Here is a 25,372-nt window from a genome sequence, read left to right on the forward strand (position 1 = left end):
GGAAAGGAAAGGAAAGGAAAGGAAAGGAAAGGAAAGGAAAGGAAAGGGGAAGGGAAAGGAAAGGGAAAGGGAAAGGAAAAAGGAAAGGAAAAAAGGGAAAAGGGAAAGGGGAAAAAAGGAAAGGGAAAGAAAAGGAAAAAGCCAGCTGAGTCTAGACATATTCTTTTTTCTTGTTCTTGATTCAGGAAAATAATGTCCCTTTTCAGACAGATTGTATCCCCTGAGACAAAAGAACTCCTTCCTTCTTTAAGTTGCTTCCTGTCAGGTATTGAGCCACAGTCATGGTAAAAGAAGCCAATTAGATAACAGGAAAAGAGTTGCTTGCAGAATATGTAAAGACTTCCTTATAAATAGAAACAAATATTCCAGTAAAACAAATATTCCAATAAAAGATGGGGGGGGATGTATTTAAGAAAATTAGGCACTCTGGAGGCAGAGGCAAGCAGATCTCTATGAGTTCATTGTGAGTTCAAGTCCAGCATGGCCTATAAAGTAAGTTCCAGGATAGCCAGGGCCACATAGAGAGACCTTGTTTCAAAACACACACAACAACAATAAGAAGAGAATTCAGAAAAGGGGCTACGGAGTGAGTTCAGCAGCTGAGAGTGCACCCTGCTCTTAGAGCAGAGGACCTGAGTTTGGTTTGCAGAGCCATGTCAGGAAGCTTACAACCACCTATATCTCCAGCTCCAAGAGACCTGATGCCCTTTTCCAGCCTCTATGGGCACCTGCACTCACGTGCTCATACCCACACAGACATGCACAAGCACACGTAATCTTTTAAAAAACTGACTCTTCAAGAACCCTTTTAATAATGAAATATGTCAATGTCTGTCACTACAGAATGTTTATGCAAGTGATAGTGTGTCTATTATGCAATGGTACAGGTAAAAAGAATAGGATGAATCTGTTTTCCATAGGAAGAGCTCTCCAAGACCACTGTTAAGTTTTTTAAAAAGAGATTTGCAGTATTTTGAGCCACTGAACTATGTACGCTAGAAAGCTGTACAATAAGGTATGCAGTGGAAGGGACAGGAAAGGAACAGTTTTGGCTTTTTTTTTTTTGTTGTTTGTTTGCTTTTCTTCCAACAAGAATGTATTCAAGAAAGAAGGTGATTATGAATATTTGTACACTAATGTTCACAGCCACATTAATCACAAAAGGAAAAAAAAAAAGGATGCAACCTGAATGTCCATCAACAGATGAATGGATAAACACAATGGATATATAGATAATGGAAAGTTATTCAGCCACAAAATGGAATAAGGTCCTGATTTGTGGTACAACATGGATGAATCTCAAAAACATTATGTTAATGAAAAAAGCCAGACACAAAGGGGCAGAATGTCGTATGATTCTGCTTTTGAGGGACCTGGAGAAGAAAGCCAGCTGCTACTTGTCAGGGGCTGAGGAGTGGGGACTGTGCTCAACTCAGCCAGTCAGTCTGAAACAAAGTTTCAAAGATGCATGGTGACAGCTGACAGCAATGTGACTTAGTGCTACTGAGCCTGACACTTAACATATTTTATGTTATGTGGATCTTACTAGAGCAAAAAAATACTAAGTAAAAATAGGACAAGTAATGGTCAAATAATAATTAAAGTACACAGAGTTGATGCAGAAGAGTCTCTTTTTAGTGAAATACACATCACCCACTATGTGATTATGTAGCCAGGCCTACAATGAAAAGTGATAACAGACAAAGGACAGAAGCAAAGACAGAAGTGCACTGAAGAGGAAGACAAAAGCTACACAGAGAAGACCCAGGATCTTGGAATCCAGTGGTGGAGGCTTCCAGGCTAGAAGCTAAGTGCAAACTGCTAACCCCAGATTTGACCCCAGTCTGTGGATAGTGAGGAGCTAAAGTGGATCCTTGAAGGGATATGACATCCATAAAAGAACATTCACACATATGCACACATACATACAATTACACAACATATATACATACAAACACACATACACACAAATGCAGACACACACAAATTACATACAAACATACAAACACATGTACATGTACGATACGCATATACATACAGAAATGCACACAACATAAAAACACACGCAAACACACATGTACACATAAACACATATACACATACACACACTCAGCACCATTCCTTTGAGGCAGCAGCAGACAGTGAGAAAGAAAAAGTCACACATGAGTAATTAACACCCAAGGACTTGCCATGTATGGGTGTGGGGTCTAAATTTACACCACCCATGGGGAATAGAAAACGTGAACTGTAAATTTAGCATAAGAAATTTTAAGGTGAATGAAACCTTCCAGTTCAGAGAAAGAAAAGAGCAGCCAGACATAGTAGCACACACCTTTAATTCCAGCACTCAGGAGGCAGAGGCAGGAGGATCCCTATGAGTTTGAGCCCTGGTCTACATAATGAGTCCCAGGAGAGGAAGGACTACAGAGAGAGACCTTGTCAAAAGAATGAAAGAAAAAAAGAAAAAGAAAGAAAGGAGAGAGGGGCAAAATGTCTCTCTGGAGACATGAGCATGATCTAGAACATGAAGAACCCCACAGAACAAACAAGGTGAGCAAGATGTATTTACAACAAAGGAAAGAAGTGAATATAGCCCAGGAGCATGTGCACACAGGTACATTCTCCCCAGAGTCAGCACCCTTGAGGGCTGGATGTTCAGAGAAGTACCTGTGTGGCATGATAGAAATGGAGATGGACAGATGCAAACGATAGTTCAAGCAGCAGAGGAAGGTCAGCTACATTCCAAAGCAGCAGAGCAGGAAGGGTCTTTGAGTCATCCAGATGGGATGCTACCAACAGACAGAGATCCTACAAGGTCTTAGCTGGAGATGAGGTGACTGGCCAGGGCACACTGTGAAAGAGGTCCCTGGGATGAGGTGTGAGTTGAAGGGTAGAAAGCTTGAAGCAGGCAGGCGCGTCGGCCTGCTTAGACCATCAGTTCTGTTCCAGCAGGCACACTCAGAAGTCCTTCTGCCTGGAATTGTCCCCAGAGCCTCCTTCTTCAGCCCTTTGCTCAGCCTGCCTCACTGCACAGCTTCCTGACGCTGCTGCAGGTCCCAAGGATGAAGATGCAGTCTGGTCTATCCTTGTTTCCCCTGTACCTAGCATAAGGCTAGGCTCCTACAGAGGCCCCACAACTGATCTCTGAAGTGAAATTTCACATGTATATCCCCTTGTGTTATAGCAACTCACATTATGAATCCATAAGAAAGTGAGACTCTGAAAGTGGGAGCCTGAAATGCAGCTGGCTTGCCCTTCTGAATACCCGTTTCATTTCCTGCTCCCTGTTCTGTAGGGAGCACGGTAGTGGGGGTGTGTGGGCAATGGCACCAGCCCTTGCAGGCAGACCACTCACGCACTGCCCTGGCTTGACTGTGCACCACCACAAGGCTTTTGCTATGCTACAGCTATGCTTGTGCAAGACTGTCTACGCCATCATTATAACGAGCTGTGACTGAGCTCATTTCTGCAAGGATTATCTCATAATTCTCACACCCTTATTACTAGTGCCTTATTACTGCAGCTGAAGAGACCAAGGCTCAGGAGAGATGCTGTGGTGCAGCAGCACTCAGGCTCCTGTCCAGACCCTAGACTGTGAAGGCTCTGCCTGGCCCACAGACCTTCCTTCCTTCCTGACACCCTTCCCCCCACCACACCACCCTCACAGTTCACACTGCATCTCCCTCACCCCTGCTGAGCTCACACTGGGTCTGAGTCACGCAAGCTTCAGCAGACAGGTGGGGGTGGAAGTGAAGAGGGAAGGCCAACTTAGTGGTGAGTACAAACCTGGTTTTGTCTTTTTTGTAGCTACCAAGCATGGTTGGAGAGGAGGATCCAGAATATGTGGCCCATTCTGGACTCCTGAGCTCATGGGGTGAAGTAAAGAGCAGGCTGAGGACCCATCTGTAAACATGTGGCTGAAGCACTGTCTCCCAAGACCACAAGCCAGGCCAGCAGGGCCCAGTCTTTAAATGTTCTCTAGACCACTGCCAATTTCAAAGAAGGATCCAATCTGCATCTGTCCCTTAAAGCCAATTTAGAAATTTGTCCTAGACTAGAAGGACCTTAAATAAGACTCAGACTCAGCTTCTCACAGCTTCTTCATTCATAAAATGAAAACAACAGTTTGAGCCTACCCATCTCTCAGGATGCATAGGTGGGATAAGCTCTGACCCAAAGGTGAAAGGATGTAAGATAAGAAAAGGAGTGGGTGCTGGATCAGGATGGCCATTCTCTTGGGCTGGGCCAATACTCCTGATGGGATGGCTTTGACCACTTAGCAACTCTGGCACAGACTGAAACTATTTATGTCAAGAGGGAGAAAGGATTGGGGGGAATGAAATGTGTTTGCTCCCAAAGGTTCATGTGCTGGGAGCTTAGTACCCAATGTAATAGCACTGGGAGACAGTGGGACCTCTTAAAGATGGAGCCTGGTAGGAAGTGATCAGGCTATGACTGCCTTGGGAAGGGATCTGTGCAGGTCTTGTGAGTGGGTTAGTTCCTGGGAACCTATCTTATCTAAATGATCTCAATCCATACACCTGGAACTCTATCAGTTTGACCTATATTGCCCTTAATTACCTATGCTCCTAAGTGCCACTCTATGAACAAAGGAAGTACCCTCTGAAGTGCCCTGGAGTTGTTTTTCCCCAGGCAGCCCCACAGGTAACCCCAAAGAGTTCCTGTAGGTCCCAGGCCCAATGGGCAGCTCACTCCCACCCTGTAACACACAACTCACAGCCAGGCCTTGGGAGAGGCAGAGGCTCACCTTGATGCTCATCCAGCTTCCCCATGGTCTCAATCTGCTCCACCAGATCATTGGAGCTCCACTGGCTCATTCCAATAAGGATGGCATTCTTCCCTTCAGCCACCTCCTCTGCGGGAAGGCAAAAGATGAATGTTAGCAGAGAGGGCTGGGTATAGGTAGCCTGAACCAGAGCTGGTGTCTGAGGGAGTGCTCATTTCAATCATAAGTTGAAATAAACTTCAGCATTTTTTTTTGCACTGCTAGAGATAGAACTCAGGGATCTACACATGCCAGACAAGTGCTCTACCACTGAGCTATCCTCCACCCAAGACTGTAGCTTCAGTAACAGAACTAAACTGTTGAGGAATTTGTCACTGCAATAAGGCCTTGGTGCTTGTGACTCACCAGAGTCCTATGTGCTATAGCAAAAAAAGTGACAAGGAGACAGTCATCTACTCTTAACACTGAAACTAGCATTTCTTGGAAAGAAAGGACCAAAACCTCATTATTTGCCCATAGTTTTTCTTCAGGAATATGATTTACTTCTATGAACCTCCATTTTCCCATCAGTAAAATGAGACAGGCAATGTCCAACTAATATAGTTCTGGGAAGGACCAGATGAGATTCAGGGTGTCAGAGCCTTGATGCACAGAGGGAGCCTAGAGATAAGAGACACTGTGCTTATTTCTTCTCCTGACAAGTAATTCACCAGCAGTGCATAGGCTGGCTGTAGCTGGAGGGCTACAGGAGCAGCTCTGAGGTAAGGGTAGGGAAAGCCTTCTGGTTCTAAGCTTTGTGAGCTTCGTGGAGACCTTATCTTCCTTCTCAACTACAGGAACCTTTTGAGGCTTCCATTCCCTGCTCAACTCCCCCAGCCCTATCTCTGTCCTTAACACTTATTTTGGGAAGAACTGGTGGGGCCATAACCCCTGTCCACATTATACACAAGCCTCTGGGTCTCCTATCTCCAGAAACACACATATGACACAGTCTCTCATCCTGAGAAGGAATATATCTACAGGAGCACACTTGTGGGAGTGAACATGCTTCTCAATGCCACCTTCCACCCCGAGATGAGCCTTCGTGGTGAACAGCTTTGTGCCTTCCTTTACTTCACAGACAGCAAGGTTGTTGGGGAGAGCCTCCAGGTCCAGGAAAATGAAGAATACAGGCTGCTATCTGCCTCTCTGGCAGAAGGTTTCTCCAGCAACCAATAGGCTTTAAGAGCTGGCCAACATTCTGACTCACACCAGCACTCAGTAATCCAGATACTATTTCTGATGCCTCTTGCCTTATTGTGTTATTTATTTGATTGATATAACAGTCCTTATGAAACTTTTACTAGTGAGATCAGTATAATTGATTTACAAATATTAATTCATAAGCCAGATGTGGTAGTGCCTGTCTGCAATCCTAGCACTCAAGTGGTGGAGGTAGCATTGGTTACAGAACGAGCCTGGAATACATAAGACTGTCTGTCAAACCACATAAAGCAAAAACATAAAGAAAATTAATTATATTCCTCTAAAAAGGGGCAAAAAAATGGGGCTAAGGATGGCTCTATCAGTAAAGTCCTACTAGTCCTACTACACAAGCATGAAGGCCTGAGTTCAGATATCCAGAACCTACCAAAAAAAAAAAAAAAAAGATGAATAGCAGCACATTCCTGCAGCCCCAGTGCTGAGAGTTCTGGGGAAGAGACAAGTGGGTTCTTGAAGTTTTTACCCAGACAGCCTTGCTAAATTGAGTTTCAGGTAGAGTGAAAGACCCTGTCTCAAAAAATGAAGATGGGGAGTCATCAAAGAAGATACCCAATGTCAACCTCTGGCTTGGCTTCCACATGCACACATATGCACAAATCCACAATATTGGGCAGAGCTCTGACCAGGTTCTAGTGCAGATTGTACAAACTATGAGCTTTGTTTTTACATGCATGCCCCCCCCCAAAAACTGCTATTTCTGTTTTCTTGTCCCTTAAACAGCAATAAAACATCTAGCTCTCTAACTCCTCTGGAATGCTGCCACAGGGACAATAGCATAATAAATTTGAAGGAACTACAGAAGCTAAAATCACTGTGCAAAATATAAGGTGGCATTATCCTTGAGGAAGCAGAATCACAAAGAGGTTAAGCCAGGCATATTGGCACATGCCTTAATTCAGTCTCTTGGCTTAGCTGATTACCAAGCAAGCAGGTTTCCTTTACGAATTCCAGCAATCATACTGCAGCAAACAAACTCCTAAGCATGCATTGTGTGTGTGAGATGTTACCTCATCCCACAGGAAGCCGGTGATGTGAAAGGTACCATCATAAAGAACTCCAGTGTGGGAAGACCAGAGAGTGAGTGCCAAGTCTAGTGCCAGGCAGGCAGCAGGTGCTCTGTACAAGCTACTTAGTGTTTCCTACAATGCAGGAAGTTCCATCCAAGGAATGTATGTAAGGCTGTCAGGGACCTGAGGTTCTGCCTGGGCTCCCTATCTCTGAGCATGCTGGCTTCTGTTCTCTCTCTCTCTCTCTCTCTCTCTCTCTCTCTCTCTCTCTCTCGTCTTTTTAGTGTGTGTGTGTGTGTCCTCACTCCCTCCTGCTTCCTTTCCTTCAGCTATCTCCAATCTCTCCTTGGTTGCTCCCTCTCCCTGTCACTCTCTGTTCTCCTCTCCTCCAAGCCACGCCTCTTGCCTCTCCCTCCCTCTAGAATTCTGGCCTGTTCCCACTCTCCACATTTATCCTTCAGATCTTTACTCTGGAAACAATGGGTTCTCTCCCCGCTGAGGAACAGAGGAAAAACACAGGTGCAGACATGGCTATGGCATCTATGTCACATGGTGGATCTCCAGTCTTTCCCATGCTAAGCTCCATGCTGAGCCTCTCCCTCCACCAGTACAACTCTGACCTTAACCTCAGCATGACTCTGCCCCTGGCCAAAGTCTGGGAGTGCCCTGTAATCCCAGCCCCCAGAGCTATCAGGGTGCCTTTCTTCCTTCCCAGGGCTCAGGGACTTGCCAGCTCACGGGGCAGATTGTTTGTCACGTTCTCTAGTTGGTTGTCCAACATCATCCTTATCAGGCAGGCCCACAAAGCCAGTCTTTCCAAGGACCTTTTCAAGAATGCTTGTTGTTTGATCCTCATCTTCTCCTTGCCCTAAAATAGAGCCCATCTCTTGGACTTCTCTCTACTAATTCTCTGTCACATTGCTGGTGGTCCCCACCCCACCCACCACCAGAAACGTCAAGGCATTCCCTCTCTCCTCTACCCTAATATGGGATGAGAGCCAGGTATTAGAGACCCCTGTTGTTTGCATCTATGATAGCTCTTCTGTCCAGCAATCACCACTATACTCCCCATGGCCTCCTCCCTCTTCACCCATGGGCTAAATGGCTACATCTCTATTGTCTTCTAGAGAACTCCAGCCAGAAGTTTGAGACGTGCCTGAACCCAGAAGTCAGCCAGTCACTGACACTACCATGAAGATCTCGGCCCTCAGACCACACATTTTCTTCTCCCCTCTTGTTCCAACTTAGAGTCTCTGAGAGACCATGTGTTCACAGCAGAAACCCAACCAAGAAGGGAAAACCTGATCTAAGCCCCTCATCAGCTATGAGACCTGACCTTGCCTTAGAGTCTTCTGTAAAATGGGCTTATTAATCCTAGCACCATCTTCTCTTAGCTGCTGTGAAAGGGAGGGAGCTACAGCCATGAATGGACTATGCTGCCCAGCATCCAGTTCCACAGGCCACAGCCTTAAGTGAAGCAGAGACAGGGGGACTAGACTAACTCTAAGCATAAAAAAAAAGAACAGAGATGATGGATAAAAGGATAGAAGGTTGGTGGCCTGTGACGGGGAGGGTGTCCCTTTGCAGGCTCTGTAAAGCCAAGCCGAGCTTAGTCATGTGTATTCATAGAAAGAGGGGTGTATATTTAGACACCATGGAGGAGAACCAAAAGAAACAGGTACCCATCTCAGTGAGGAGATGAATGTACCTGGACATCACAGGCCACAAAAACAGCAATTCCTAGAAAAGTTTATTTTGATCTTGATGCCTTTCAACTTTCATTAGTTTGTATTATATAAATTTAAATCTCCTAATAAAAATTTGAGGGAAATGAATGAATGAATGAATGAATGAATGAATGAATGAATGAAACAGTGCAATGTTTTGACAACTGTAGATACTGCAAGACAGTAATTGCAAACCCATTACACCCATTTCTCCTGTTGTTTTCACCCTCCTTCCCACTCTGAGAAACCATTGATCTACTCCTGTCCCTGTGGGCTGCTTGGCATTTTCTAGAGTGTTTTATCAGGGCAGTCACCCAGTGTACTCTGCTTCAGTCAGACTTGTTTCCTGTCACAGTGACTTATTCTGATCTTGTCCACACCGTTGCATGCTTTAGCTCATTTCTTTTTTCTGGACCAGACTCTGTTTATCCATTCATTCACTGGTTTTTATTTTGGGATGTTTTCAGGTTGCAGCTGAAATAAATTAAACTGGCATAACATTTCCCTTAATTTGAATAAAAACCCAGCAGAAAAGAGGTTACAGAACTGGTGCTCAAGCCCAGGCCACTGTGCGTGCTCAGAGCCTTGACACTGATCTGCACCCCCACCCTTCTTCAGTAGCTGCCCTCAGTTTTCTGAAATTGTCCATTTCTCCCAAGAATAGTTTGAAAGGACCTGTTTTTCCACATTCCAGCCAGTTGTTTTAACAAACTATTCTGTTAGGTACATAGTGGTATCGTTAAACAATTCATTATATTTATATTTGTTTATCTTGTATGCATACGGAGGAGGGGTATTCTTGTAGCACAAAACACATGTGGAGGTCAGAGGGCAACTCTCAGGAGTTGATTCTCTCCTTCCACCACATTAGTTCCCAGGATCAAACTCAGGTCATCAAGCTTGGCAACAAGCACTTTTCCCTGATGAGTCATCTCACCAACCCATATTTACAGCTTTTTGTTTGTTTGTTTGTTTGTTTGTTTGTTTTTATAATGTTTGCATATGAAGACCAAAGGAAAGCCTCAGCATCATGCTCAGGAACACATCCACTTCCTTGAGACGTAGTCTTTCCCTAGCCCAGAGCTCATCAATTAGACGAGGTAGGCTGGCCAGTGAGCACTGAGGATTCTTTTTCCAGTCTACCCAGTTCTGGGATTACAACAATGCCTAGTGTCTTTATGTGAGTGCTGGAATTGAACTCAGGTCCCTGGGCTTGCAAGGCAAACACCCTTCTATCTGAGCCTCCCTTCCAGCCCTTTTTGCAATTTTATTTGCCTTTGCTTGATGACCGATGGTACTGAGCGATTGTTCGTGTGCTTGCCTGCCATTCAAACATCCTCTACAGTGACTATCTACTGCTTTAGGTTGTTTTCATAGAAATTCTCAATGTATTTTATCTGTCTGTGCATTGTCCTCCTTTCCACCTTTATCCAAGCCATAGCTCCATGAAGATGGAAATAGAATGGGATCTGTCTTCAATCTCTACACTGAAGATGGAGCCTAACACTGGTTGAACAAATACTCAATAAATACTTGTGAAAGAAGAGATACATGAGGTAGAATTATACTCCCTGATCTGCTACATTCTGTGGCCCTAAATGAACCCCATACCTGGGTTTCTCACCTTGTAAAATGGGCTGGGGCTGGGAAGGCGGTTTTGCTAGTAAAGCACTTGCTGTGTGAACATAAAGACTTGGTTTAATTCCCAACAACCACATAAAATGCCGGGTCATTTGTACTTCCAGAACTGGAGAGGTGGAGACAAGTTGGTTTCTGGGTCTCTTTGGCTAGCCTGGTTTGTGTGCCTAATTTGTGTGCCCCAGGCCAATGAAAGACCCTGTCTCCAAAATCAAGGTGGATAGAACCTGAGGATTGACATTCTAGGTTGACTTCTATTGTTCATACACACACACAGACACACAAGATCTTGAGGGGCATCCCACCTCTTCTATGATCTGTGTTTGAGGCTACACCCTGAGAGAGAGTCTAGGATCCTGCTAGAATGGAGGGGTGAGGAGGAGATGACAAGGCAAAGGGAGGGAGGAACAGACAGCTCTGCCATGGAGACAGGGCAACACATGGCAAGGCCAAATTCACAGAGACTGGGGAGAGGAGAACAGACACAGCTGAGGGATGCTGAGAGAGACAATCGTCCCAGGGATGGCAGCAGGGAGGTTCCTCAGCTGCTCACAGGAGGGACTTGACTGAAGGCTACCCACAGATGCTTGCCTTCTGCAGCAATGTCATCATAGCAGCTAGGGACACACAGACCTGATGAACTGCAAAATAGTGAAACAAAACTCTTCCGCCTATCAAAATATTGAAGCTTGTTGTCACACTGTGGGCTAGTTGCTATGGAGAAATGCAGCCCTGGCAGCTACTCCAATCAGACACCAAAGGAAGATGGGAAATGAGCCCCTAGGCTGGTTTAGGGACAACACTGGGGAGAGGCTTCTCTGGCCACAGCCAAGGATGTGGAAAGCTTGAGTGGGGAAAGTCCATGGCATCCAGCCAGGCTTCTTAGAAGTCCCTAAACTCCAATATTTTGGAAATATTCTCCAGCTGGGGACATACAGAGCTGATAGGGAAACTTAGACCCCAAAATGGAGAATGGCCTTCCTGAATCCAAAGTGAAGATCATGTTCAGAGCAGTTCCTGCTATCCTGTTCTAGGTCTACAAGCTGTCCAGCACCATTTGTCTGTCCTCAAGATCATGTTTACCAGGCATTTCAAGCTAGCCCCATTTCAAATAAGTCAACACCCTAACCTGAGAGATGTCCCAGAGTGGAACCCACAAGGCTAGAAAGCACTGGGACCCTCTTAAGCCAGGGTCAGGCTATCAGCCTAGCTCAGCACAGCTATTCTTTCTTCCCTCATAATTCCAGGTTGACTCACCTCCCATCCCTGCATCTGCCTGGTATAATCACCTCTTGACTCCCGTGTTCTCCCTACCTGAAATGCAGCTCTTGAAGTCCCGCTGGCTACCATTTGGATGGCTGCTATCTGCCACAGCTCCCCTGGGTATCACTGGCGGCCCTTTCCCTATCTCTGAGGCCTGTCTTAGAAGCCACGTAGGTACTATACGCATTCCAGACCAATCTCGTCCATTAGTCCTTTTCCCTGGTACAACCCCATCACCACCACCACCACTGCATTGGCCTTCCTTCAGAGCCCCAAATATTCTTCCGTCTTTCCTAGTTCTGAGCCACCATGCCTGCTGTCACATCTGTCTGGAAGGATCTTTCTTCCCCTCACCTGACAAGCTCCTATTTCTTGGCTCTGCAGAAAGGACATCTGACCACATCAAAGCCAGTGCCCTGGGTGCATTCCCTCATGTCAGCTGGTATTTTCTACTAGATGACATCACTCCCACCAGGGACTGTGTTTCCTTTTGTATCATCTTCTGATGTTTGCCTCTCAAGATAGGCTATATGCTTATAAGAGCAGCAAACAGACCAATTGTATTGCACCTGGAAAACATTAGGGGCTTTAAAAATATTTCAAAGAGCTGGGCGCGGTAGCACACACCTGTAATCACAGCACTTAGGGAGGCAGAGGCAGGTGGATCTCTGTGAATTTGAGGCCAGCCTGGTCTACAAGGCAAGTCCAGGATAGCCACGGATACAAGGAAAAGTCCTGTCTGGAAAAAAAAAAAAAAAAAAAAAAAACAAGCAAACAAAACAAACAAAAAGTTCCAAAGACTGAGCAGGTGGGTACTGGGCCCCTATTTTCACCAATTGTCTAAGTACAGAATATGACACTGCAAGAGTGGGTAGAGAAGGCTCTCATCCTTAGCATGGATCCACTTTTTAGGACTTCTAGAATGATTTCCCGGTTGGTGATGTGGAAATAGAGCTCACTTACCTCTAGCATCAAAGAATTCATCATCTGAACTCTCCACCGAATCACTGAGGACATTCCGAAGGTGCCAGGAGGCACCACCACCCGGGGAAGGACCACCTACCAAAGAGAACATGTGAGACTGAGAGGGTACCCCAACACAATGGGGCCAGTACTGAGCCCCTTGAACAAAGGCAAGCTACATCCTCTATACCTGTGTTCTCCCCCTCTGTAGCCTCAGACCACATTAAGCCCTCTCACCAGTGTTTTCATTTTCATACAAAAGCTCTCTCTGAGGAAGCTCCACAGGGAAAGAGCTGGGGGAAGCTAAGAGACTTATCCATCAGCAGAAGTTGAGCTGTGGTAAGAAATTATCTCAGCTGTTTATAGCAACAGTGATTCACCTCCCCTTTGTGGGTCAGATGAGGCTCTTTTCATCATGCTTGCTCCAAGGGACCACCATCTTATGATGTCACCATCTCAAAATGAGATGTCAAGGTCCAGAGAAGCAAGGAAACAGAAAATCATGCCCAGTTTTAAACTCTTCTGCCCAGAAATGGCATGCTCTGTTTCCATTCCATTGGTCAAGGCAAGTCATTGGGAATGCCAGACATCCTGATGACCACCAGAGATGTCAGCCTCACACAGCACATGCAGGCCATAATGGCAGGACTCAGCGCTACACACATCCAAGTGAAGAGGGACGTGACTGAGGATGTGCCCTGTCTCTGCCACTAGCAATCTGAAAGCCATTCCCTTTCCATCCCAGCCTCAGTTTTCCACCGAAGACAACCATTCTCCAGATGAATGGATACGAAGTTGTGTATTCAGTGCCTGAGTCTCAAGAGGCTCAGAAATGGCAACAGCTACTACATTAATCTCCTCAGAGAGCAGCATGCAGGGCTAAGGGCCCTCCAGAGCAGGCAGGAAACATGGACACCGAGAGTGGTCCTTTACAACAAACTCTGCCCCAACTTACTTTGTGCCCTGAGGCCAAAGAGAGGTAGACCAAGAACACAGCTGGTTACCCACACCTGTTTTCTAGTCCTCCCTACTCGGCACTTTGGAGCTCACAGGGGAGCAGCATGCATGTGGAGTCTGCTGCATACACACTCCAAGGTGTGTGAGATGCAAGAGATTGCAGGTAGATTGCAATCTTATTATAGAATGAAATCCATGGAAGTAGTAGAAGAAAATCAACCTGGTAATTTTCTCAGGGAAGTTCTCAAAGACAGAAGTGTAAATTGATCATCATAGTATTTCAGTGATACCCATACTGCAAGAAAAAAACCAATGTTATCTGCAGGAGATGAGCTACACACATCCACATACAGCCATATGAGAGAATTCCCAGCAACTGTCGAAAGGATGAATACTTTAGGCATTGACATAGAAAGATGCCCATGGAGAATAATTAGCAGAAATAGACACAAGAAAGTTCTGGAACATTTTTTACTTTGTTTTTATACACCTGCATACTGAGGGATATATGTGGCATGTTGGTTCAGAGCTCAGGCCTTGTCTCTTAGAAGCTGTGTGATGTCAGGTGAGTTGCCTCTCCTCTCTGTGCCTCAGTTTCCTCTCTATACTGTGGGGCTAGCCCATGCCAGCCTTATGAGTGAGCTTATTGCAAAGATTAAACAAAATGCTTGAGAAACTTAGCATCATGTCTTGCAAAGATAAAGTGTTTAGAACAGTAATTATTACATAAATATTCTTCCAGAGGTGTTAAAATGTTTGGGAGGACACACATCAAGATGCCATTTATAAACATTATCTCTATGGAGTGGAATTTGATAAGAGGCAGAGGAAAGAGGAAACTCAGCTTTGATACTGCGTACATAATTTGATATGAATACTGAGATTTTTGTCTAATTTATCAGTCTAAGATGCACCTTCCCACATTAGCATCTTTGGAACTGGGTGATGACCACCCAGTGATGGTATACTATGGGCAAAGTAGCATGATTTGTTCCTTCTCCTTGCTGATATGTAAAATAAGGCTGCATCCTGCAGTCAGTGCATGTTCAGTGAAAAACAGTAAAATCACCATGTATGTGGGGCATGAGGCTTTGGCCATCAGACTCTCACGTCCTGTCCCCACAGAGAGCTAGGTACTAGAAGCAACAATGTTCCATCTGTTTGATGAGAAACCTGATAGAGGATCCCCATGGGAAAAACATTAACTCTGAATCTTTAGGAATCCCTCTGGCATACAGTAGGTACCAAGAACTGTGAGAGGTAGTCACTTCCCCAGCCTCAGGCAGGGAGCACCTTACAAAGCGCTCTGAGGAGAACCTGCTATGGCCCCAGCTCACCCCCCCCCCCGACACCAACCTGCAGGATGCTAGCACTGCCCCCACTCTGTACATGAACAGTTTCTGGAGAGGGCAGCTCTCCTGCCCTGCCAGCACAAACTCCCAAACACATACCCAGGTTATGCTCTATGGTTTGCAGCCAAGAGAGAGAACATTCTGAAACACAAAAGGGCAGAGGTCACAGGAAGCACCAATGTGGAATCACCTCTAGACGCAAAGGCTGTCTGTCCCATTCTACCAATGGAGCCCCTTGAAATTTCAGCAGGACAGGGGTGCTCAGTTCCCCTTCCCCTCGAGGCCTGGATTTCCTGAAAGAGGTCTGAATATAGGTGTACCATAACTGACTTTCTACCATGGATATGAGACTATTTTCCAAATGGATGGAAGTTTTGAGCTAGTGCAATAAGGCAACTTTTTAAAATGGAAAATACAGATTGAAAAAACAAGAAAGAAACCTGTGTTTATCTTGAGGTCATATGATCATCTATACAGAAAGCCAAAACTCTACAGAAAGGAAACCAACTGAGTATAATATGACACCAGGAACCAAGATTCATATGCAAAAATTCACTGCCTTCCTATACACTGATAACAAACAGCTAGGACTTGATATATACCTAAATATTTTTGTGATATAGTAAATACTGTTGTATTTATCTTCAAATATATGCATAGAGTTTTGTGACTCTAAGACTCAACCAATGGGGCTAAAGAGAAGCAGCAGACTTTAAAAACACATACTGCTCTTGCAAAGGGTGTACCTTCTATTCCCATATCAGGAGGCTCCCAACTGCTTATAACTTCAGCTCAGAGTTTATCTGACTCCTTTGCCCGCAAAGACACTTTACTCATGTGCACAGACACATATACATGGAAATAAAAATAAATCTGAAAAAATTAAAAATTTAAAAGTCATTTAGATTTGTCTGAAACTTACTTTAACGTAATTAATACAGTTTTCTCAAGAAACAGATGTCAGTTATTAAAATTATCATACAGCCTATATGAATACATGTCATATATTGATATATAAACATCCCTTATTATCCGAGTCTATTTCATTGCTAAAAAGCATGCTTGGATGGCAAGAAAAGTGTTGTCATCCTTATCTATTCAGTTCCTGCACTTGGGACAGTGAGCAGTAAGAGCTTATGCAGTGATGTAGCCATCTGGCGAGTTCTAGGGTCTTTGTGGTTCCTGAGTTGGAACAGCCAGAGATGAGTGACAGGCCTATGTACACGGGGGCCATACACATACCATATGCACAAGTGCAAAGGCAGGCCTCCCAACCTCCTGCTTCCAGTGTGTGCTACACCCTGAGAAAGAGGAGAAGAGGGTTCAGCATCCTCACAGCAGCCCCGAGTAACAGACATATCATCTCACGCCGCAGGCACTGCGAGGAGCACTGGGGACACTGTGGTGGATACACTGGACAGAGTGGCTCTTCCACCACACTCAGGGTCTACAGTGCCGGAAGGCCACCTGGATCACCTGAGGGACAAAAATCACCAGACTGGGAAAAGGTGCTGGCCTGTCCCTTTCAACCTCTTCTCTCCATGGGTATTTCTAATAGTGTCATCACTGCCTGAAAAACAGACAGACACATGCATGGCTCTGTCACCCACCTTGCTCATCAAAAGCACTTGGCACATGCTAGTTTTCCATGTGAACCAACCTGGCAGCTCCCTTCTCCTGTAGCTCACAGCAACTCTCCTCTCTGATGAGTCCTTCACCTCCTCTATGTTCAAAGCTTCTTTGAATTTATTTCCAATTGCACATTGACTTATTTATGATTAGCCTACTTGCATTCAAACTGCATGCCTGAACTTTTTTTAATGTGTACTGTGTGTTTGCTTAAAGAAGACACCAGGTCTTTCTTTTCTACCACTGGGTGTCTACCTAAAACAACCTCTATAAAGGTGACAAGAGACTCCAGCTATATATGTACAATATAAAAAGAACCTGTAGCCTGGTATGATAGAACACCTTTAATCTCAGTACTCAAAGGTAGACAGATATATCTGCCAGTTCTGAGCTAGCTTGGTGTATACAGTGAATTCCATGCCAGCCAGAGATACATAGTGATATCCTGTCTTTAAAAAATAATTAAAAAATAAGCCGGGCAATGGTGGCACATGCCTTTAATTCCATCACTGAGGAGGCAGAGTCTGGTGGGTCTCTGAGTTCAAGGCCAGCCTGGTCTACAGAGGGAGTTCTAGGACAGCCAAGGCTACACAGGAGACCCTGTCTCAAAAACAAAACAAAACAAAAACAAAATAGATAGACAGACAGACAGACAGATAGATAGATAGATAGATAGACTTATAACAGTAGATATGCTAAGAGGCAGCTGTCAAGGCCAGTAAGATAGCTCAGGAGGTAAGAGTGATTGCCATCAAGTTTGATGACCCATGTTTGGTCTTGGACCTCACACAATTGAAGAAAATAAATTCCTTGAATGTTGTGGCAAGCAACTGCTTACACACAGACATGTGCATGTATGTATGTGCATGCACACAAATAAATAAATAGATAGATAGATAGATAGATAGATAGATAGATAGATAGATAGATAAATAAATGTGAACACACACACACATATATGTACATATTTTACATTTATTAAAAAGAAGCAACTTGCTTCCGGATGAGAGAGAACAGTTTGTTGATGAACCCTCCAATAAGCTGATTTCTAACAAATGGCAAAGATCATATTTCAAAAAAGAGACCAGCCAAGAATGTTGTCTGAGAGGGGGACTGCTTGGAAAAGTTATCAGGCAAGCTGGAAACTGAATGAAGAGAAAGACAGACACATGAAGTGTGTGTGTGGGCTTGTGTGCGTGTGTGTTCCTTGAGGGGCATGAACGCCCCACTCTGCCTTCCTACGATTATTCCTACATTATAGGAAATCAGTTGCTAGGCACTGGTAAAAGTTCTGCACAGAGCTTGGAACATGGGCTTTTGAGTGACATTCACTCAATTCTCTAAGATTCAAAGCAAATTAACCTCTCTGAGCCTTGGTTTTCTTCATCTCTGAAGTGGGCTCATGAGCCTTACCTCAACATTATAATGTTTAAATTTAAGATAAGCCACTAGAGTTTCTAGACCACTGCCTGGAGGGGGCCTTTGTCATCGATAGAACCAAGTCTTGAGGCAGGGAAATACCCAAGAAGTGTCTAGCTGCTGCCAGGGAACTCCCTCAGGCTTATGGCTGCCAAGGTTCAGCTTGTCTCTGCCTGAGAACCACAATTACCTAAACCCCAAAATCAGCATCAAGGCTCCTGGGCCTGCAGGAGGGAGCCTATTAGAGCCATCCCTATTCTGCCTCCAGCCCCATCAGCCTCCTACCCCAGGCCCAGCATAGTCTCCAAGACCATGCGACAGGCCAGATTTCTCCTGCATTAGCTCAGATCACGGGCTCCATCTAGTCTCCACATCTATCATAGACAGAAAGGCAGACATACAACCAGATAGGAGCTTTCTGACCTGTCCTAAGGACCTTCAGTCAGGCCTGTCTGAGGACCAAGGCTCAGCTTTAAGGAATCACTGCCCTGTACTTAGGAGCCCTGTCCAGAGTGGAAGCCACCGCACAGGAAGGAGGCAGAAGTTTAGGCCAATGTTTTCTGAGCCAGACCTTAGGCCAGATGGTGCCTGGGGGGAGGAGAGGAGAACAGAGAGGAACTGGAGCCATCCTGGCTTTTGTGGGTTCTGGTCAGGGCTCATCCATGCTCTGCCCTGCTTGGAGCAGAGGGCAAGGAGCTTGGTCCTTGGGCCAGATCCCATATAATCAGGCCAGGCAAGGTCACACAGGGATGACCCTCACCCCAAGGAGCGACCCAAGCTGAGCCTCAAAGGAAGAAAAAGCAGGCTGACCAGGCTGTCAGGGTAGGGCCATGGAATGACATGGACACAGTGACACCCATTTCCAGGCAAAGAGGACATAGAAGTCCCTCTCCCCAAGTTAGTAACTCAGAAAGTCAGAATAAGGGAAGGACCATGGACATTTGCTGGGAGCTATGACTGTTAGGTATCCAGGAACGCTCATGATTCCTAGATCCCAAGATAAAGCAAGTGCCTCTGAGCATGGCCTGGGTGTACAGCCCTAGGCCTGTCTATACCAACACCTGCCTGGCTGGAAGTGACTTTTGCCCCACCACATGTGAAACTGTCCTGGTGTCACTGGAACCCCAGTGAGTCAACAGAGAAGGCGGTACGGAGGTGAGGTCATAGCCTTTAGATACCCACCGCCATGCACACTGTGCTCTATAAGCCAGTGTTACGTCTAACTCGTAGCCATCAGTGTGGCTGAAATGACCAGGCCTGGGAACACACACACACACACACACACACACACACACACACACATCACTGATCCTCATGACAGCCTTAAGGCCTCAGAGTAAGTAATTAGCATATGGAGTATGACCTAGAGGAGGCTCCACAGACAGACAGGTGACTAACTCCAAGAAAGCTGCCTCCTTACCACTGATTCTGCTTCCATTCCCTCCTCTTCCTCTCCCTCTTCCTTCTCCTCCTCCCCCTCCTCCCCCTCACCTTCTTCCCCCAATTCCTCCTCCTCCACCTCTTCCTCCTCCTCCTCTTTCTCCTCCTCTTCCTCCTCTTTCTCCTCCTCTTCCTCCTCCTCCTCCTCCTCCTCATTCTCTCCTCCCTCCAGGGAACCTGCCCATTTCCATTGACCTGGTTCCCAGCTAATCTATTTCCCAATCACTTTGCTTCTCAGTTTTGCCTCTGTAAAACAGAGATAATGGCTGTACTTACATCACAGGCAATAAAGAGGGTAAATAAGTGAATATTTTGAGGAAAGTTCAGCACAGTACCCAGTCTCCATTGCTGCCATAACAGGGTTTCTTAAGGGGCTGTCAAGATGGCTCAGTGAGTAAAGGCGCTTACTGTGAGAGCCTGATGACCCTTGTTTGATCCCCAGAACCTACATTGTGGAATGAGAGAACCAGAACTTGCAAGTAGTCCTCTGATTTCTCCCTCCCTCCCTCTCCCCCTCTCTCTCTCTTTCTCTCTCTGTCTATCCCTCTCTCTATCTCTTTCTCACACACACAGGCACACACTCATACACACACACTTGCACACACACACACACACACACACATGCACAATAAATAAAGTGAAAAATAAATAGTAAGTAAAGGAGCATGTTAAATGGAAATAAGCCATGATTATTCAAGGGCTTTTCTCTGCTTATTTCTTAAGCGGAAACTTCTAAGCATAGGCCACTCTCCTGGGGCCCCTGGAATGGGAGCTGATTCTCTTTTCTCCTCCTCTCATTCCATTTGCTCCCAGCCCATCCTCCCACCATCTGGTCCCAGGCAGAACCTTTCATGCTTCTCTCACTTCCTCCAGGCCTTTGCTGGGGCCTCCATTTTCCAACCCATTCCTGCTAGAAGAAAGGGGAGCTTTCCTGCTCCCAGGCCAGCTTGGTGCCTGATTCCTCACCAGTGTTCCACCACAGCCAATGTCTGCATCTCTGTCATCCTGCCCTCTGGAGCATGGGTTTCCCCTAAGCAGACGGCTAACAGGAGCCCTCTCTAGGCCCATAGTCTCTCCCTGCACAGGGCTGTGTGGAAAGAATTCTCTCAGGGCTCCACATGTAACAGCACAGAAAGGACCTAAGGAAGGTTGTTCTCTGGAGAGCCCCTTTTGTGGGTCAGGGCAAGAATGGAGACCAGCCAGTCCAGGGTCAACCAACTCATGCTTGGCCTTGAAGGGGCTGTGTAGTCACCCAGGGAGGGATAAGAGGCCAAGAGAAGCTGCTTTCAGAAAAGCATTATTGAAGAAAACCAGTGCTGGTCGGGGGTTGGTTGCTATAGAAACAGTCCTAACTATCTCCTAAAAATGCTAGATGTGCCACTGATGAGCTGTGTGCTGATCTCTTTCAGGGGACTGTCAGGAACCCCAAAGAGGCTGTCTGCTATGGTACCCAGCCCCAGGAGTCAACATCCTAAAGGACCCAAGGAGGGATCCATTTTCAGAACAACCAAACAAGACCAAGCCCATGGGGCTCACACTCAAGGACTGGGGATAATTCTTTAAGATACAGGATCATCCTGACAGCAACTAGGGTCCATTAACCAACCACAGCCTAAATCTTGACCTCAGCCATGTCTTAAATCTTAGACTCAACCATTAGTGTAGGCTAACCTCAAACTAGACCATGAGTATGACCACACCCCCAGGTTTAATCCAGTCACACAAGTGGCAAGCATAGGTACAGGAGAAACCCAGATCTGGCAATACACAGCTCAGTCTAGACCTAGAGCCACATAAAATAATTTGTAAGTATATCCAACCTGTGGCCCATAGACCACAAGTGGCCAAGGAGAGCTATAAGTGTCTAAAACAAAACTGTAAATATATTTACTCTATTAGGAGATTTTTATTTTATTACTCCATTGTACAAACCTCAAGCATTCACTTTGTAGGTGACAACACCATGCCACAATGTCATAGGGTTGGACATGCCTAAAGAATCTTTTTGAAGCACACTGTAGATGCTGCATTGCATTTTATACACTGCAGGGGCTTCTGTGACCTGTTGCTTCTCCACATTGCAGAGATGTCCTTGCAGGAGGGCTTAGGATCCCTAAAGTTCAGGAGGAAAGGTAAGGGTAGGTACAATGTGGGGCTAGGACCTTGGCCTCCATCTCTGGCCTACTTGACCAAACTGGTTGCTTTGGGAATGATGTTCTTTTGACGACCTGATGGTATCTTATAAATATGCCATTTAAATACCCCTTAATTACCTTATTTAGGAGATAATTAGTGATTAATAGCTTTTGCTATCTATTGTACTTTCATTTTCTCTGCCAATTAGGCTCCCAACAGTTCTGAATTCTTTGGAACAATTTCCCAGAGGCCCAGATGTCCCCTCTATGTCCCACCAGACTCTTGCTCCAGAAGGCAGAAGCTGTCTCCCTACCCTGTAGGAAAGTCTCCATAGCACTTGCCACCACACCTACTTGTGGGAGGACATGGGGCAACCCAGAGTGTTAAGACAGATGGCGGCATTCTCCTTAATCATCCCAAGACCCCTTTGCAAAGACCAGAGAATAAGAATTTAACAGCTATGCATCAAGCTCGTGAACAGGGAAGCCAGGGCAGAGCCAGAGGCTCTTTGTAGGACGTTGTACCTTCTTGCAGGGACCACCACTTCAGTGAGCAGCTTGGTTAGGGCATCAAAGGCTCCCATGGCAGGAAGCAAACAGCAGGAGAGAACAGTTGCCTGTCACATCCCAGCAACAACCAGTGTGACTTCACATGGACACCCCATTCTACCTGCAGCTCCCAGATTGTAAAGATGGACCTCAAGGTGATCTCTGCCCTCAGGTCCCTCCATTTGGAGCCAAGTCACAGTGCCAGGAATTGCCAGTGCTGCAGGGAAGCCCCAAAGGCAGGCTGGTAGTGCTGCCATCACTGCCCCAGATTATACTACACAAGAAGAAAACAAAACACAGCAAAGGATAAACACATTCCCCACACCAGGCCCTAATAGGAGGCTCAAAATAGCTCCCTATGCTGCCAGTAGTGACTACGGAATTGCTTAGCTCAGACCAGGCTCATGAGGGGAAGCCACAGCAGAGACAAAGGGAGTTCTTATCCAAGAGGATGACACCTGGGACCAATCTGGAACAATCCAGGAAAGGTCAAATGTGTGACCAATGTATGCATGAAGATAGGCGGCTAAAACATGCTTAGAGCCTTCCAGCTTCCAGTCCACCTTGAGCTATGGTCACAGAGTCTGTAGATAAGTCTGTCTCTGAGGAGGGCAAGAGGGCAGTGTCACATTCTGTAAATACCCAGAGCCGAACAAACACAGTGTCAGCAACAGCCGGCTCAGAAGAAGCCTCTCCATCCTCCAGAACTCAGTGCCCCTCCCAGACAGAGCCCAGTGTGTTTCTATTTTTGCTTTCAACCCTTGTTTGGCATCCCCAGCCAACAGACGGACTACTTCTCCTCCCTCCAGAATAATGGGTCACGGGGAGATGGCACACCTCCTCACTGGCCTCGCCCGCCCCAATACACCTAGCCAAGGCCAACCTGACACCAGGAGACCACCCTATCAGGTTCCCACAGAAAGCTACATGAGCCAACTTCTCACTACCCCCCCCCCCACATACACCGGTGCCTCAAATGCACCTATACTGTGAAGCACTTCAGCACAGACAGCCCCACCCTGCCACCAAACGCACTTCAACAGTCTCAAATTGAATGGTGATTACTATACTGGCTCAATACCTGGCCCCATCTGGGGTATACCAGAGGAAGCAGGCTAGCTGACTGGGCTCCCCTGCAGGGACCTAGCACCCACCCAGAAACAAAACAAGCAGGAGGCCCCTATCACCCACATGTGTACCCCAGTTCGGGGTTGTGGCCACACAGCTGTGCAGACCTCCGCAGGCATACGTGGGACCTTGGAGGTGGCATTTACCTCCGGGGTGACTCACTAAGGCTCCCATTCCTTGGGAAAGGGGGTGCAACTTAGCATTTTCTTTCTCTTTAGAAAACAAGAATTTTAAAGAGAGCGAGTAGAGAGATTTGAGGGAGTGGGTGGGGAGCTCAGATCTCATTTGATTTCCAAACTTATTTGCTATGCATTCTCTCCTACCCCCCTTCCACCTCCAAACCTCTCCCTAAGGGGGGTCCTGGCCACCCCCTTCCATGAGGCTCTGGTGACAAGGTAGAATCAGAGACCCCTATAAGGCTTAGGCTGTGCTCCCCAGGGATCCTCAATCCTCAGCTCTCCCAAATCCCATGCACATGAGGTGAGATGTGAGAGGCGAGGCCCTTTTCTAGAACAGCAAAGATAGATAGACCCCAGGGAGAGGGTGGGTAGGGTAGAAAGAGCTCAGCTAAAGCTGTGCAGGACTTCCAGCCCCTCCTGAACGGATGCTCTTCTGCCCTTCTTTCAGATGCAAAAGTCAAGTCTCAGAGGGGGCAGTTCAAGGTCAACCCATGCCAGGTCAAACAATATAGTATTAGATGCAAGAACGAAGAGTCCTACTTGCTTCCAAGTCCAAGGGGCATCTAGAACCAGACAATCTGTTTGGGATTCAGATTTCCCCATCTACAAAACAGGAGCAACACTGGTTGTGCATCTATTCCCCATCCTCCCAACCTCCAGCCCCACTTCTGCAAAGAGATGCTATCAGCCATCAGAAGGGGAATAATGCTAAGGGCTTCCATAAAAAGGAGCCAGTTGCAAACTCCTAGTCCTGTCCTCCCTTTCACAAGCTGGCATCTCAGCATTCCTGGGAAGTGGCTGGTTCTTTCTCAGAAGCCTCCAATTCCCAAAGCCTTGGTTTGCCCTTGATTCTGGGGCCCTTTGCCTGTTTGGACTCTGTACCCCACTATAAATTCTTAAATTAGATTTATTCATGCTTTTTTATGCGTAAGTGTTTGGCTTACGTGTGTGTGTGTGTGTGTGTGTGTGTGTGTGTGTGTGTGTGTGTGTGTGCACGTGCGCTTGGTGCCCATGGGGGTTAGGAGAGAGCATCAGATCCCCTGGAACTGGTGTTACATATGTTGGTGAATCCCCATGTTGGTGCTGGGAATTGAACTTGCCTCCATTTCAAGAGCAACAAATGCTCTTAACCACTGAGCTATCTCTTTAGCCTCCCTTTATGAATTTTTAACAAGTGAACTAGAAGTCTCCAAACTTCTTCTATGAACTACCATAGTTGCTGCGATGCACCCTATCTATCAGCTGCAGACACAGCCCCAGAAAACACTGGAGAGGGTATCAAGCCATCTTAGTACGTCTCCACTGCTCTATTCTCCAACACAGACCAAGGAACAGAGGCCTCCAGTGAGAGGGAGAACCTCCAGGCCCAGGGTCACATACTGGAGCCAGGAAGGGTCTCAGACTTTGGCCTGTGTGCCAGCCACATTTTCCCACAACAACCTAGGTGCTGCCCTGCTGGAGCAAGTCCAGGAAGGCTTCCTAAAGGCAGGGTTTGAGGAAGTCCTGGAGTCTGACATTGCAAAGGGAGACTGCAGTCTCCTTGCAGAGGTGATGGACTTCCCAAGATACACAGGGACATTATCCTGGTTTCATAGGCCTAGGAGTTTCTCAGATGTGCCTTCATTCTCCCACAGCCATCTTCCCAAAGTTCAGTGAGTCCCAGCCCTGGTCCCTTCCCCAAACTTCTGGTTGTTTCCTCTCTTGGGTCCCTGGGCTCCTGGTCCCTGCCAGAGGGAGCAGGTGTCTGAGCACATACCCACCCCCTAGACTCATGTCTGCTATTTCCTTTTCCTGTGACGATGAGCCCACACCCAGGCCTCAGTGTCCCCTTGTTAATCAGTGCTTTGAACCTGGGTATCTGAAAACAAGCTCCCCTGCCCAACCCCCAACCTCAAACTGGAAATTTTTACTGCTGTTGGTGACTAGGCTTGCTGTCCTCCCTCAGCTCCTCCTCTTAGGAGCAGAGGCCAACACCT

The 25,372-nt window shown here is 46.4% G+C and overlaps 1 protein-coding gene across 2 annotated transcripts in view; it reads right to left on the reverse strand.

The window, feature by feature from the left end:
• Positions 1-25,372, reverse strand: part of Pitpnm3 (PITPNM family member 3) — an 85,946-nt gene that overhangs the window by 57,078 nt on the left and 3,496 nt on the right. For both annotated transcript variants that reach the window (XM_055613094.1, XM_055613093.1), the window contains exons 2-3: positions 12,609-12,704; positions 4,769-4,876 (exon numbers count right to left, since the gene is read on the reverse strand). In XM_055613094.1, coding sequence (XP_055469069.1) covers positions 4,769-4,876; positions 12,609-12,704 — 204 coding nt within the window. The remainder of the gene's footprint in view (positions 1-4,768; positions 4,877-12,608; positions 12,705-25,372) is intronic.

Source organism: Psammomys obesus, unplaced genomic scaffold, assembly GCF_907164565.1.
Source record: "Psammomys obesus unplaced genomic scaffold, mPsaObe1.curated_primary_1811, whole genome shotgun sequence".
NCBI lineage: Eukaryota > Metazoa > Chordata > Mammalia > Rodentia > Muridae > Psammomys > Psammomys obesus.